At 37.8% G+C, this 15674-nt stretch overlaps 1 protein-coding gene across 1 annotated transcript in view; it reads left to right on the plus strand.

Annotated features, from left to right (window-relative positions):
* mapk13 (mitogen-activated protein kinase 13) overlaps positions 1-14718 on the plus strand; it is a 38502-nt gene extending 23784 nt beyond the window's left edge. The window contains exons 2-13 of the mRNA XM_055048373.1: positions 2421-2592; positions 5015-5144; positions 5264-5322; positions 7062-7167; positions 7302-7331; positions 9355-9402; positions 10623-10737; positions 11466-11537; positions 11926-12005; positions 12506-12584; positions 13710-13883; positions 14335-14718. Coding sequence (XP_054904348.1) covers positions 2480-2592; positions 5015-5144; positions 5264-5322; positions 7062-7167; positions 7302-7331; positions 9355-9402; positions 10623-10737; positions 11466-11537; positions 11926-12005; positions 12506-12584; positions 13710-13883; positions 14335-14420 — 1092 coding nt within the window. The 5' untranslated portion in view covers positions 2421-2479 and the 3' untranslated portion in view covers positions 14421-14718. The remainder of the gene's footprint in view (positions 1-2420; positions 2593-5014; positions 5145-5263; positions 5323-7061; positions 7168-7301; positions 7332-9354; positions 9403-10622; positions 10738-11465; positions 11538-11925; positions 12006-12505; positions 12585-13709; positions 13884-14334) is intronic.
* The last annotated feature ends 956 nt before the right edge of the window (positions 14719-15674 follow it).

Here is a 15674-nt window from a genome sequence, read left to right on the forward strand (position 1 = left end):
GTTTGAACATTTAAAAAAAATTGCGTTCTTTTCTAGGGAGACTCCAGTGAGCCTTAAAGAAAGCGTGAGCAGCTGCAGTCATCTGTTTCAGAGTGAGCTTTTAGTGAAACTGTTGCACCTCTGCATTGAAAGAAGCCAGTAGAAATGGTAAAGGCGTCTGAGCAGGAGGTTTTCAGGCACATTTCACAAAGGGACGCAATTCATTTCGAACGTTTCATCATAACAGTGTAACAAAGTGTATGCAATTTGAAACTCCTTCATTTGAACGTTCAGTGTGAGACTGAAAAGTCAAAGATCTTCATGCTTCGCCCGTTCTTGTTTGTGTTACCGTCCCTCAGTGGGCTGCCGTGATTCATACGTTTTTGCCAATTTACAGTAATTATTCATGACAAGTAACACCTACAATGTGTGGGTGGGAGAAAAGCGAGTCATGTTGACATGTTTCAGCAGGCAAAGCGGCAGATTTTATCTCACAGGAAATGGTGAGATTTCAGGCGATTAGTTTAGTTTTATCTTTTCTGATATATTCTTCATTTACTAAAATAAATGTTAGATATTCTGCTGTGCTGCCTATAAACAGAGATAGAGTTCAGTTTACAAAAGGATCTGATGACCCATTCATAAAGTCGATGTTAAAATCCAGCAGGAACTTGAGTGACCTTCCTTTCAAATGAAAATTTTGCTTCATTTTGGAGAGGGGAAATTTTATTTTTGTTGTATAATTACTTTTTTTATTATTTCTTTTTATCCTATTTTTATATTAGTCCGGTGAAAATAAAAATGTATGTAAATAAATAAAGATATTACTTTCTAAATGTTTAAAGAGCTAGTTTTTACAAGAGACTGGTTTCACTGTGTTTAACAAAATTAGGATTCACTAATTTAGAAAAAAGAAAGAAGCTGTTCAAATCTTAGATAGATGAGTAGGTGAATATCTTCCTCTGCTTTTCTTGTTGTTTTTGTCTGGTTACAAACTGTTCCTTTGATTCAGTGTGTTGAATCAGCTGAACATTTAAAAGCAGAGATTTGGAAAAAGACAACGATGTGCACAGATAGATCTTCATAGATTGAAAGTTTCTTATAATGATGCATTAAGAGGTTTGTTTAAAAAGCCCAGATGGACCAGTTTCAGTTTGTATTTGCTCGCATCAGCACTTTCATGGCTGTTTTGAGAAAGCTTATGTAAAAATGTATTTGCCGTTTTAATGAGTCCAAAAATAGAATTACCCTAATGTTGACTGATGCTAAATATAGTGCAGTAAAATATTCATCTGCATTTTGGAGACTTTGGTATGACTGCCTCCTGAATGGTTAGGATACTTTTTTTATTTTTATTGTATTTGTTTTCTTTTTATGTAATTTGGACTTTGAGTCTGTAATAAATAATCTATCTATCTATCTATCTATCTATCTATCTATCTATCTATCTATCTATCTATCTATCTATCTATCTATCTATCTATCTATCTATCTATCTATCTATCTATCTATCTATCTATCTATCTATCTATCTATCTATCTATCTATCTATTGCTAGTTTTAAACAAATTGTATTTGAAGTTATTTTAAACAAATAAAGTGATAAAAAGACACTGCAGAATTCCCCTGGCTCTTAGTGGCTCTTAGTGGCTCTGGAGGCAGCGAACTGTACAGACTGCAGACTGAGTTTTTGATTTCTTGAGGTCTGAGGTTGTGAACCTCAATGCAAAGTCTGAAGAAGAAAAAAAGTTAATTATCATCTGAGCTGAAATGACGATTTGTAAAGTATGAAATTTCTGACCATCCTCAAACTGAAAATCCAAAATGGCTGTCCAGTATGGTTTCTCCATCCGCCGGACGACTGGCGGATGGAGAGTCATCTGAGTATGTCATCTCACGCTTGAAGACTCAGCTGTAAAGAGGAAAAAAAAGAAATAGTGAGAGTACAGTCCCCTTTGGTGCTACTGTACTGCTGACCACCTGATCTGATTAGATACAATCATTCAGCCTCACAAACTGCAGTTTGTTTGTTAGATAGTCGTAGATCTCAGCCGATTTTTGAGGCATCCGCCTGAGTTTTCTGGACTTTCTAACAAATAAGAGTGGATTGAGTTCATGTGCAGCAGCCAGCAGGAAAACTGAATCTGAACTTGGAGTCAGTTTAGATTGTCCAGTCTATATGTTCTGTTCTATTTGGTTCTTTCAACTTGGACATGTCGACTTCAAGAGGCTAACAGAGTCCAGATTATTTAGAAAGACCAAAAAACTTCAGTCAGATTCCTAAAGTGGATGATACGACTAATCATCAGCTAATTTTGGCATCTGGAAAACAAAACGAGTCCGTTTTTACATCTATAATGTGGTCGTTTTATTTTGAAACTCCACAACCGGAACCAGGGGATGACATCTCTAACTTGGTGTTTTCTCTTTCCTCCTCTGAGCGAGTGACAGGAGAAACAGGAGCTGAAGTTTTCCTCAGTTTCGCCTGCTCTGTCTCATCATGGAGGCTCGGGGACATTTCTCCCGCGAGGAAATCAACAGCACGGTGTGGGAAGTCCCGGAGAAATACACGCGGCTGAAGCAGATAGGAACCGGGGCGTACGGTGCAGTGTGGTGAGTGGCTCGTGCAGGCGCGCGCGCGCGCGTATGTGTGTGTGGATCTGTGGACTCGGTGTTTACACCATGTTCAGTTTCTGACGATGCCTACAGCAGCTGCAAGCAGCGTGCGGTGGGCCTGCGGTGATATCCTGTACAACACTAATGACTGTCTGCCCTGACGACACGGACAAAACACTCACGACATGGAAGCTTCCACCACTTCCTATCAAAAAGAAACAAAAAGAATCACTTTCTGACACATAGACTCCTATGTGTCTATGTGCCTGTCAGGTCGACGTGTGCTTTAATGCACAGTGGTGAAGGACGCACGGGTAATATATGCATTAATGTGTAGGTATCTCACGTTGCTACATTATAAAACCATTAAGTCATGCAGATGAGAAAAGTATGTCGAGGCACTGCACTGGATGCATGGAGCATTCCTATTGATTTGTAATGCTCATGTACTCTATTCCTTTGATTTATATTCTAAAAGGCTTGAACCTTTGACAGATATAAAAGATTAAAACCTTTTATATTCTAAAAGGTTTGAATCAAATGTACAAGCGAGGACCTAAGAGGAGAAGCCAGCAGTACAGTATAATGGATTATGTTGTATACAGGCAGGAGTCAGTATGACAACCATGAGTAACGATATTGCTGTTTGCAATGTTTGCAATATCACTTAAAACAAGAATCCAAAACATAATAGATTTTTTATGCAAAAAATCAACAAGTGTTCCTACTGCTGTTAAAATGGCACAACATACAGGTTATTACACTTATATTAATGTTATCAGCAATTTTTATTTGACTCAAGCAAACTTACTGTTAAGTTTAGTAGCAGTTTTAAAGCTTTTATTGAGCATAATAGTATCATTTCTGCCAATTGAACCATTACTATTAATACTGATATTGATTAACCTATGTTTTTTGTTGTTGTTGTTGTTTTAAATAATGAGGGTCCATCTGAGAAGATGGTATGAGTTTATAGAGTTCATAAGTTTCTTACTTCTTCCTACTACTCCTTTTCGAGCATGTTAAGATAATTGTGGTACAAAAAATATGTGTCTTTTGCATTGCTTGCACATGTCTGATATTTTGTTCGAAATCATGCTATCATGTTTGAAATAAATAAAATAAATTAAAAATAAATAACTTATAAAGTAACACAGATATAACAAGCTAATATTGTTTGGTCTCAGCCTTAAATGCTTTTTAGGATTTTGGAACCAGCTATCCATTTTCTTTGAAGCAGTTGATTGCTTTATAATTTTTGGAAATATTTAAATGTTAAAAATCATCAACAGTTTTCCAGTTGGCGTCATAATATTTAGGTAATATAAGTGAATGCATGAGAAATGTGTCTCATTGTGCCCTACAAAACCCCTTGCATCATAAATATTTACTTGCTACTTTATTTATTACTATATAAAAAGCCAAGGCAAGTTTATTTACACAGCACATTTCAGAAACAAGGCAAACCAGAGATGAAAACATAAAACATTGTTTTTTTACTCAGTGAAACAGTGATGTTTTACTAAGTAAAACATTCGATTTACTCTGTTGTCGTTAAAATAATCATCATAAGAAATAAGTCTAAAATGAAACATTTCTAATATGATTAATGAGTAGTTTATCTAAATGAGATCCACTTCAAAAAATATGTTGACTTTCTTTCAGAAAAATCCCAAAATGCGTTTGAAGTCATGTCTTTTTCCAATTAAATTCCTCAAAAAAACATCTAATGCAGTTCTAGTCAGCTGTGTGACGAATTACAGCCAAATAGTTTATATTTACATCGCGACCCTTCAGCTGCTGTGTACACCGAGGAGCTTTACAGCTGAAGAAACGATGCATCAGGCTGCTAAACAGAACAAAGTGGAAGTTAAAAAAGGCTGAATTTCAATTCAAACAACATGTGAGTAAAGCAAAGAGATCATAGAGATGGTACGCTTCATTAAATGAGCACTTCAAGGAACTGTACTTCCTGCAGACGTACAGTGACATGCATTTGCTGCTGTGCACGTACTGTAAGCGACTGTAAAATCCTGTACTGGTGCGTCAGGGCTGAAAACAGCACTAAGCACAAGCTACTTGTGTGGTGTGTGTTAGTGCATGCGGCTCCAAATAGTCTAACAAGCCTCTCCTCCCACATATTGGTGCCCTGCAGATCACTGCAAACGTGCACATCAAAAGTTGCCAAACATTTCCAAACTGAGCCTCAAGAAAAAGAAAAAGGAAAAAGAAGCAGCAGACCACCAGTCATTCTTTGTACCTAGATGCTAATCTTGTCGAAGGGCAAAACCTCAAGGCTACTCATCCTTTCATTTCCCCCCTGCTCTGGCTTCCCACGGGGGTAGTGAAAGCCGCGGGGGCTTAGCACCGAGCTAATGATGCGTTGTTGCTGATGTGTTTCATCTTCTTCCTCCCACAGCTCGGCAATAAATGACAAGAGTAAAGAGAAGGTGGCCATAAAAAAGCTCCACAGGCCCTTTCAGTCGGAGATCTTTGCTAAGAGGGCGTACAGGGAGCTCCGGCTGCTCAAACACATGAAGCATGAGAACGTGAGGAGATGATATTACAACAGACTACAGATGTGTTTTTTTATGTGTGTGTAGTTTCTCAAAATGAAAGTCTTCCAGTAAACAAGCCACTTGCTTCATCCAGCTCTCATTCCATGCAGGTGATAGGACTCCAGGATGTGTTCACACCTGCCTGCAGTTTGGATGATTTCCAAGACTTGTGAGTACTTTTTACCCCACTGACATCAACTTGCAAAGTCTGAGGAGCTTAGAGCACACCTGAGGCTCTGGGAGCAGGCAGCTGTTGTCGGTTATGAGAAGTAGACAGCAGCTTTTCTCTTTGTCCCAGAAATTATTGCCATAAACTGCAGTTTTGTTGTTTGCAGAGCATTTTCAAATAATATAATATTAATGTCATAATAATGCAAGAACGCATTCTCAAAGATCGATAAACGGTAAAGTTAAAATGAACATTTAACACTGCAACTGGAGGATGTCTTAAATATCCAAACTATATCAACAAAACAACAGAAACAACAAATAAAATTAATGTTGTAGTTTCTGTAAACAAAATTGTCCTTCACAAAAAGGGCTAAATCATGCAAACAGAAATTACTGAGCTTGCTTAAGTTTATTATGCGATTAATTTATTTATCGCTTGCAGTGACATGCCTAGGCAGGTGTGTTCTTAAAATTATTCCTTCATCGTAAATTTAACTAGTGCTAAAATAATCCCCTTAGAGGTACACGATAAGGTTGATTCAAAGATCAACTAAGTCATAAATCTTTTTGTAAAGCTTAGATTTATGGCCTAGTCTGAACTGAACGGGCCAGAATTATTTGCCTGATGGTTGGGTCGGGCTTGGACTTCTGTGGCGAGTTTCTTAAGCCCAGTTTCACTGCTTATGAAAACAGCTAAATCTTCTTTAAAGAAACACGTCTGGCCTAAAATGAAAGTTAATTAGTTGGGTGGAGTTGGGCTCAGACACAATGCCTGTGGGCTCAGGCCCGGTTAGGTTGGATTTTTTTAAAGCTTGATCTAAACTCTACTTGTGTGCAACTTTTTCCCTATATAAATCTAGCTGCTCCGAAATCCTCAGATGTTTGTTTTGCTTTGTCTCCACTGAGCGGTACTGCGTGGGTCGGTGCGCTGTTTTATGATATTAGGGGGAGTGTTTCCACTGCCAATTGGACTCTCAGTAGGCAGATGGGGTTAAATTCAAACATCCAACATGGCCTACTAGTGTGAGGACAAACACACGACCCCTGGCTTGTCTCAAAAAGTGACATCTTTCTAAATCCCATCACTGAACAGTGTTGTCTGATGGCCGTAGCTCCACCTTAGCTGTACTAGTATGGACCTGCGACTGAAGGGGGTTCAGGAATGCTGCGGTTGTATGTCCCGCTTTTACAATGGAAACAGACTAATTGGGTCACCACACTGACATGCACCGTACCACTCAGTGGAAATGAGGCATTGAAAACCAAGGTGGTCCATGGTAGCTTTGGAAGAACTGTAGAGATCCACAGCTCAGGTGGAAGGATCTGTCAAACGCTACTACGGTATTATAACTAATAACTAACTATTTATTGTGCAATTCAAAAATATGACCTTTACGGAAAAGTGGCAGGATGGCCAGATAAGACAAAAACAGAACTTGTTCTTAATGCAAGGCACTAACAGTAAGACTGGAAAACTGCTGAGACTTAATTGTAGAATAGATGGAGCTAAATCAAGGCTCGCCTGGGAAGAAGTTCAAGCCTCATAAATGGGACTGAATAGAAAAGCATGCTACACTTCTTTAAGGAGTTTTTCAGGAATATCTTCCAATGGAGGTTGAATCTCATTCAGATTACCACTATGTACACAAGCCTCCTCTAAGCTGAAGCATAGCGCGACAGCTTTAGCAGGGTGGGGAATTTAGCACACCTTCTCACCTCTCCACATCTTTTCCACAGCTACCTGGTGATGCCCTACATGTACACTGACCTGTCAAAGGTGAGGGGTCAGCTCTCTGAAGACAAAGTCCAGTTCCTCGTTTACCAGATGCTCTGTGGACTGAGGGTGAGGCTTTTCCCAAAATGTTAAGGATGTGAATTTTATTTATTAAGAAAAAAAAAAAAAAACACATAAAAGCAGCTTGAAGTTTAGATACACAAATAAAAAGTGTAACTTTGAATCTTCTTCTCTTTCTGCAGTACATTCACAAGGCAGGAATCATCCATAGGGTAAGCATTTGACACAACTTTCATTGAGTATTACAAAGAAATTTGAACTCTGCACATGTTTAAAAAAATTATAATTTCACAGATTTGCTTCTGCCTACACTTTGCCCTTTTCTTTTTTTATTTGAATAAATAATAAATAATGAGTCAGCAAAAAAAATCTGCCCCTACTGGTAAGATGAGTCGAATCCCTCTGATGTTCGACTGCATGTCTAGAGTTGTTAGGCCACACCCAGGGTCTGCACTTTCTGTATGTGGAGGATTAGTATTATGTTGCTCTTTACTGCTTCAATTAGTTCATTATTTTCTTCATTGAAAAGCACTGAAGGCACCCAAAGCGCTCTGAGGATCACAGAAGGATGTTTAAGAAGGCATCAGGATGTTTAAGAAGGCATCAGGGAAAAACCACAAGACTGTCCCTAATGGAGGCTGATTATCGGAATTAGTCTACTAATTAATTTGTCTGCAGAAAACTGTCTGGGTTTCAAGAGGCAGAAGTAAAGTCATTAATTCTGCTTTGGAAGCCTCTCAAACCTCATTTCAGGTGGATATTTATGCCACATGTTGTTTTTAAAATGTTTCCCAACCAAAAGACATCTTGCTGGTTTGCAGAGTGATTTCACAGTTACAGAGATTGCCTTCATGTTTCCCAGTTTCATTATTGTCTGTGTTTTAGAGAAGTGCATTCTCGTGTTTTCGTCATATCTCCATTTGCACAACATGTTTTTACATAAATTGAAAGTGTTTGTGGTTTTTTTGTTGCTGACAGAATTACCTTTTGGCATTTTAAACAAACCCCTAAAGTTGCTGGCAATCCTGGTAAAGTGTAAAGTACTACTGTTGCCTTTTTGTCATGTTGAACCAGTATTCCCATTCTCCTCTGATATCAACAAGACATATTTATCTACTGGATATTTTCCCTTTTCTGACCTTTCTATGCAAACCTGAGTTATGCTTGTAAATAAAAGTCCCTGTAGATTTGCAGTTTCTGAGCAGGGAGGACTTGCACAAAATCTAAAGAAGTCTCTGACTGAAGACATAAGAGTTGAGATCCTTGCGCAAGATGATGGATGGAGGAGTCATCCTTATTCTCAGCTCGTCTGTCCTGATCTGCCTTCTCTGTGCGTTTGTTTAAACTCCTCTGGGATTTGGGAATGTAGATCTATTGTTATTAGAATGGTGGGGATGCCCGTCAACTCCAGGTTGTACAAAAAAAAAAAAAAAAACATACAGTGTGAACAGCTTGTTGCCATGTTTATGGATCATAAAAGATATTCAAAAGTAAAAAAAAAAAAAAGTATGAGCAAAAATTGTTCCAGCTGCACGGCTTTCAAAACCAGAGGGAATCATTTTCCAAACACTCAGTGTCTCAACCAAAAGAAATGATCACCAAAAACAACAAATCAGAACCGACGTAGCACAGCTACTTCAACATGTCTTGAGCAGCGCAACTCTAGAAACTGAATGTGAATGCAGTTTGCCTGCAGAAATTGAAAGACAGGAACAAACTGGATACGGTACGCCTGCAAAAAGTTCTGTCAGTGGTCCATAATGAGCAGTTTGTGCAACGTCAGAACATCCTTCATCTCTTCCATCTCAATGTAGTGTTTTTCATTCTGTGTTCATGCGCCTAACGGATCGTGTTAACAGATCGTGTCTGGTTGGTGGTGTGGGGGTTTGTTTGGTTTCTCTGTTTTAAGTGCAGAAACCGGTGCGACCCTGCTATTCCTCTGCTGACACCTGTTCAGGTGTCACCAGCACCCGGTGACAGCTTATGTCGCAGTATTAAAACGCTTCGTAGTATTTCGTGTTTTGGCTTGCGTTTGAATCGCTTGATGAGGCTTGTGTTAAAGGAGAAAAACAAGCGTTACATGACCCGTTGAAGCAAACAGCTGAGCCTTGTTAGCCCCACGGGAACTGAGACGTTAAAGCTCCTTTTGCTGAGTGAAGGAGTCCAATGGCTGTAATTTCTTGTTAATTACTGTGTGAGCCACTTAACCGTCACTCATCTGATTTCATTTTGCAGGATCTTAAGCCTGGAAACCTGGCTGTTAATCAAGACTGCGAACTGAAGGTACGAGACTTATAAAATAAATCTTTCAAAAGTATTAATTCAAATCCTGAAGTCCTTTAGATTTAGGATTTAATGTCACAGACCAACACAAAGTAGCACAAGTGGAAGGAGAGGGATATATTGTTCAGAACATTTTTGCAAGTAAGAATCTGTAAACTGGGTTGTGTTTATATTCAGACCCTAATATGATATTGTTTGTCACTTATTGTGAAAAATGTCTTTTCACCCTAAAAATGTGGATTCATCGTTATGATACGTTTCAGTTATTGATGTTAACTTACATAAAACTGACAGTGTGATCTGAGCACTATTTTTGCTAGTGTCGACACTTTTTCTTCCACAAGAACATGAACAACCAACAGTAAATTTGAAAATATGATTAAATGCAGTCACTTTATGAAGTTTAGTGATATAAATCACACTTTTGTAAGAAAGTGGCGTCCTGAAGAAGCCTATTTCAGATGAGAATGTGTTTCAAGAACAATATTTGTGTTTGTGACGCTATAAGTGCTGTGCCATGCAGTTACCTTACAACAAAACTATTTATTGTCTTAAAAAGCAAATAATAAATATTTTTTAAAATCATAATCTTGATTGTTATCACAATAGTTCCCCAAAAATATTGCAACAAAATTCTGTCAGCATCACCCACTCTAACTCTGATACCCTGAAAGAAAATCCTGCGTATGTAGTACAAGTATTTTTTTATCCTGTATTTTTTGGCAGACCGCGACCTTGAAAATCAGTTTTTGAATTGTTGCCTGTTATGAACCGTCTCGGGGTGGCCAGATCACAACGTGAAGGATCCATCCTCTTCTGATCTCAAGTAGCCAACAGACAAAGTTTAGCATTTCATAAAGTTATTTATTTTAAAAAGATGAATCTTTGAATGAGATGATACTAGTAGTATATCTACTAGTAGTGGAGTATATGGCTTTCAAATGAATAAAATAAGATAAAGAATTAATTAATCAAAATCAATAGGAAAGTGACAAAATGTGAAATTTCAAAGGGTGATGACTTCCTTCACAAATCACTGTAGATGCCCAGTTTTAGCTTAGTTTTAAAAATGCACAACATTTACATATACAACTCTTGATTTATAACATGTATGTTTCCATGTGAGATATTTAGAAGCAAGATGTTTGAACGCTCGTTGCGTTCAAACATCTTGTGCTCCTGGTGCAGATGGTTATCAGTTTCTTTGGTGTCCGGTACAGATCCTGGACTTTGGCCTGGCTCGCAGTACTGATGCGGAGATGACGGGCTACGTGGTGACCCGTTGGTACCGGGCGCCTGAGGTCATTCTGAACTGGATGCACTACACCCAGACTGGCAAGACATCTGTAGCTGTTACATATTATTAATGTACTCCTGTTGTTGCCGTACCGTTCTGTAACTCTGAACCTTTTGCTCGTCACCTGCAAACTTCCTGTTTTACATGAAGCTTGTGTTTTTGCTTTGTCTTTGCTTTTCAGGTTCAACAATTTCTCAATCTAGAATATTAGTTCTTAAAATGCATTTTTAAGATTGGGTTTCATTTAGAAACATCTTCCTTGGATTTTTCTTTTTTATTTATTTTTTACTGTTAGCCTAATTATACTGCCCTGACAGTCTGTCATTGTGATGGGTCTGTCTCTCGAGGACATGATTTTAATTTTAGAAGCAAGTTGTTCAAAACACACTGCGGCACACAGAGAGCAGCTTTCCCCCCTCCTTGAGATTGTGTTACTCAGCAGATGTTCTATGGCAGGCCGTTTTGACATAAATTCGGTTTTACCGCCCTTACATTCCAGATATCTCAAATTGTTTTATGATTAAACATTTACGTAATTTAAAATATCTGTAATTATATTTTGACTAGACAAAATACCTATTTGCGATATCTCTAATTATGTTAAAACGGCCTGCCGTAGCTGTTCCCCATTTATCTATTGTGAATAAGGACTGAGTGGTGCCATGTAAATGCCACCTTCCTCATTTTTATTCCACCTTGCTGCAGATATGGTATATTCTGCTTTGGTTGTTACTGATGTTTCTTTCTCTTTCCCTCCATATTTTAGTGGATATTTGGTCTGTGGGTTGCATCATGGCTGAAATGATCAACGGAAAGACCCTTTTTAAAGGAAAAGACTGTATCCTTTAATGTTTGACATCTTTTAATATGTTTTTTTATTATTTTATGACTGTGTGGTCATTAAAGAGGTTGACAGCATCTTTTTCAAGCAGGAACGTGTCCATTTGACGAGAACAATAAATCGGGCACTAAGTGGATCACGCAGTACTATTACTACAAACTCCATATTTGAGCAGCATGTTTCCTGACTTGGTATCGTGTTTTTACTTTAGATTTATCTACTACTTTACAGCTTTATAGAGCCTATTATGAATTAAAATCCTGTTTTTAATTAATCTGTCATGTTTGCTTTTTGTCTTTGTATTTCAAACCACATTCCCAGAGCTTGTTTTGCAGCCATCAATGATTAGCACCAGGATTTTTGACCGTAACCCTTTAATAACCAGATATGGACCAGCTGTCCCAGATCATGAAAGTGTGTGGCGTGCCTGGACAAGAGTTTATACAGAAGCTTGAAAGTCCAGAGGTAAGACTTGATGTGGTATCAATGTGTTGATGTAGCTAATAAAAGTCAGTCAATTCTTTATTTCATTTTTTTTTTCTAATTAAGGCTGCCAAACTAATCGTTTTCATGTTGGCAAAGAAAAACGACCATCTGCTGTCATCATGATCAGCAGCCAGAGCTTTACAGATTTTATGCTATCATATCATTCTAAGATGTCATTCTAAAAAAAATAGTATATGTTATCCATACATGTGTAGCTTTAACCTTGTCTGAATTAAAGAATATCCTCTATAATTGTGTTTATTTTGAATTTGCTTGATTATGACCTTTTAAAAGAAACATTTATGTTTATAGTCCCTCAAGCTAATTGTTGTTTTTCAATGTTATTGTACTGTTTTTTAATTTCACCATAAAGAAGGAATGTTCGAATGAATCACTAAAACCTAAAATTAATGTTATTTAAAAAAGATATGAACATGTCTGCTACTTGACTTCTGTTGTTGATTTCTTCTTTGAAACAGGCCAGAAGTTACATTAAGGGCCTCCCTCGCCATCCTCGAAAAGACTTCTCAACCTTGTTTCCCAGAGCCAGCGAAAAGGGTGAGTTCAAACGTAGCATTGTCTGATACAATTTGTTTAACTATCTATTTTTTACTTCACATGAAGACGGTTCAAAGTGCTTACTTCAAACAGCAGACTCCAGTTTTTCATTTGGTTATTTTCGAAAGAAATTATGATTTTTGTTTCATTTTGGCTCTGAAATATGAGCACTACCTGTACTGCACAACTGTAGTGGGTCTCATCTCAGGGGGGAATGAGTCTTCCCACAGGAATGAGGTGGAGCTACTGACAGTGTGGTGCACACATAATTTAATCCTAAACAGAGTCATAGTGGATTTCAGGAGAATTAAAAGCGAAATTCAACCACTATACATCTACGGAAATCGGTTGGATAGTGTGTCAAACTTCAGTTTCCTGGGAGTTCATATCCTGATCTGGGACTTAAAAACAACACAACTGGCAAAGAAAGCCCAACAGAGACTCTGTTTCCTGAGAATCCTCAGGAAAAACTCAAAAACTGCTGGTGTTGATGCTCTATTGAAAGCATCATCGGCTATTGTCTCTGTGTGGTTCTCCAGCTGCACAGAGGAAGACTCTCCAGAGAAACGTACAATCTGCCCAGCGGTCCATCAGCTGCTCTCTGCTTTCTCTTGAAGATCTCCGCATATCCCAGTGCCTCAGGAAACCAGGAACGTTTTAAAAGACTCCTCACACCCTGATCACGATTTGTTCCAACTGCTGCCATCTGGCTGCAGAAACAGGAGCATGAAAGCAACGACAAACAGACTGAAGAACAGTTTATATCCAGTAATTAAATGCCACCTAGTACTATTTATCAACCGATTTCATTATAGCTTATATGCTTATATGCTTCATTATATGCTACTTTTATTACATGGTTTCTATAATGACAATAAAGATTATTGATTGCTTGAACAGTAATAGAGATGTTTCATTTTGTATTCTGTAACAGAACTGACATAATTGCTTGTCTGTATTTTTGTGCAATAATAATTTTAGATTAGTTGACTAAACATTACACAGTTTAGTCTTTGCATCAATGCATCAAACCTCAAGTCTTTGATGCATTGATGCAATTTTTCAGAAGGATGGTTTTAACTTTGATATTTTGCTGTGTTTTTTTTTTTTTTTTGTCCATGGCAGGTATTGACCTACTTGAAAAGATGCTGGTTCTGGATGGAGATGAAAGGCTCACTGCTGAGCTGGCTTTGGAGCACCCGTACTTCGACTTGTTACGGGACCCGGTGGACTTCCCCGAGCCTACGCCGTACGACGACAGCTATGACAATGCAACCATGACCCTGGATGAGTGGAAACGTAAGTGGGAAAAAACAAACAAATAAGGAAACACTGGTCTTTCGGAAATAAATGTTATGAGATATGCTTAAAAAATTAATATGCAGCAAACGTCCTAATTTACTTAACTAAAAACAAGGCAAAATCCAAGATGGAGAGCCATGTTTTTAAAAAGAGCAAACAGAACAACTGCCAGCAGTAAACTTTTCACAAACAGAGATCAAGGTGAACCTACTACAAAGTTTGTTTTTGAGAAAATTGGCCATAAAATAAATATACCTCAATTCAGCCATGAAGTTTTGCTTTCTGTTTTTTGTTTTCTGCATGCTGCTACAATAAAGCTTGTTTTATTATTATTATTATTTTATGGCAATTATGTGCCAACATGGACGCATTTAACATATTTTTTTTCTGCAAACAAAAATGTGATGGTTTAGAAGAAAACTAAACCGCACTCCCCTCTCTCTCACAGGGTTATGCTACAAGGAGGTGAACAGCTTTGTGCCATTTCCACGGAGGGACTCCAAGAGAAAAAACACTCTTACTATGTCTCCATGATACGACGGACATAACGTAACTCCCCTACAAATACCACACACAGCCAACGGTGCCCTTGTATATTCCTGACCCCAAATTACACTATTTCATTTACTTTGAAGGTTTTTAGATTTAGTGTTGACAGTGATCTATTTAAATAAAGATTTCCTGAATTTCTTTTGGAAGGTAAACTTATTTCTTCAATGTAAATTGTTACATGTCAGTGAATCATGTTGCAAGTTCATTGTGACAAATTGCTGTAGGATTTCCTGCAACATTTCATGTCATACCGTTTCCCAATTAAACAATAAGACAATAACTGTCTATACTTCTGTTTTTTCTTCGTGTTGCATTGTGGCATCTTTTACTTCAACAATATGGTGTAAATATTCAAGTACAAATCTTTTTTGAATATGTTTTTAATAAGCCAAGAAGAAAAATGTTGGGCTTTGAGGCTACTGGATTTCTAGGAGGTAAATATTTACCAGGCAAATCTACACTAAGTCACCAGTGCACTCTGGAATTTGTCTCAAAGACACTAGCTAATAAGTTTTTAACACTGTAAGGCCTTGTTTTTACAATAAAAAGCAAATGATGTTATTTGTAAAATGCCCTTGCCTTTTTTCAGTCTTTAAAATTATTTTTAGCTTATTGTAATTACTTGCCTCTTTTTATTTAGTGTTCAAAGTGTTTTTTTATATTGATCCCAAGGGGAAATTAAATTATTCAAATTAGATTCATTAAATTATCAAACAGATGGGACAACCTTGCTTACTTGTTTTTTTGTTGTTGTTGTTGTTTTTTTTTACATTTAAGCGGATGTTTTGACATAGCCTGCATATCTGGATGTACACATCCACTCTGTCAATTTGTCTCGTTTCTTTCATAGTCTAGATTAGGTATATTCTCATTTATACATTTTCAGGCAAGCACCGCATGTGCTTGCCTGCTTTACTTAGATGATTATGTCACAGTGAGATCGACGTCGGGGATATCATCAGGAGTCGCGCATCACATCAGATAAACGAGACGAGGCTTCTATTAAGAGGCTTGCCCGCGAAAATCGTGGCCTGGTGACGTAAAGGGGGAGGTTTCTGAGCAGGCTAAACTTTTACCGACCAGCTGGTGTCAAATCCTTTAAGATGCCATCAACCGGAAGCAAGACATTTTGCCTTCAAAATAAATGCATAAAAATCCAGGTTTGCACGATTGAACGACAGAATTACAAACTCAATTCATGAGTTGATTTTTTATTAGAACACAGACTGGCATATA

Source organism: Poeciliopsis prolifica, unplaced genomic scaffold (assembly GCF_027474105.1).
Source record: "Poeciliopsis prolifica strain line A6 unplaced genomic scaffold, Auburn_PproV2 SCAFFOLD027, whole genome shotgun sequence".
Lineage (NCBI taxonomy): Eukaryota > Metazoa > Chordata > Actinopteri > Cyprinodontiformes > Poeciliidae > Poeciliopsis > Poeciliopsis prolifica.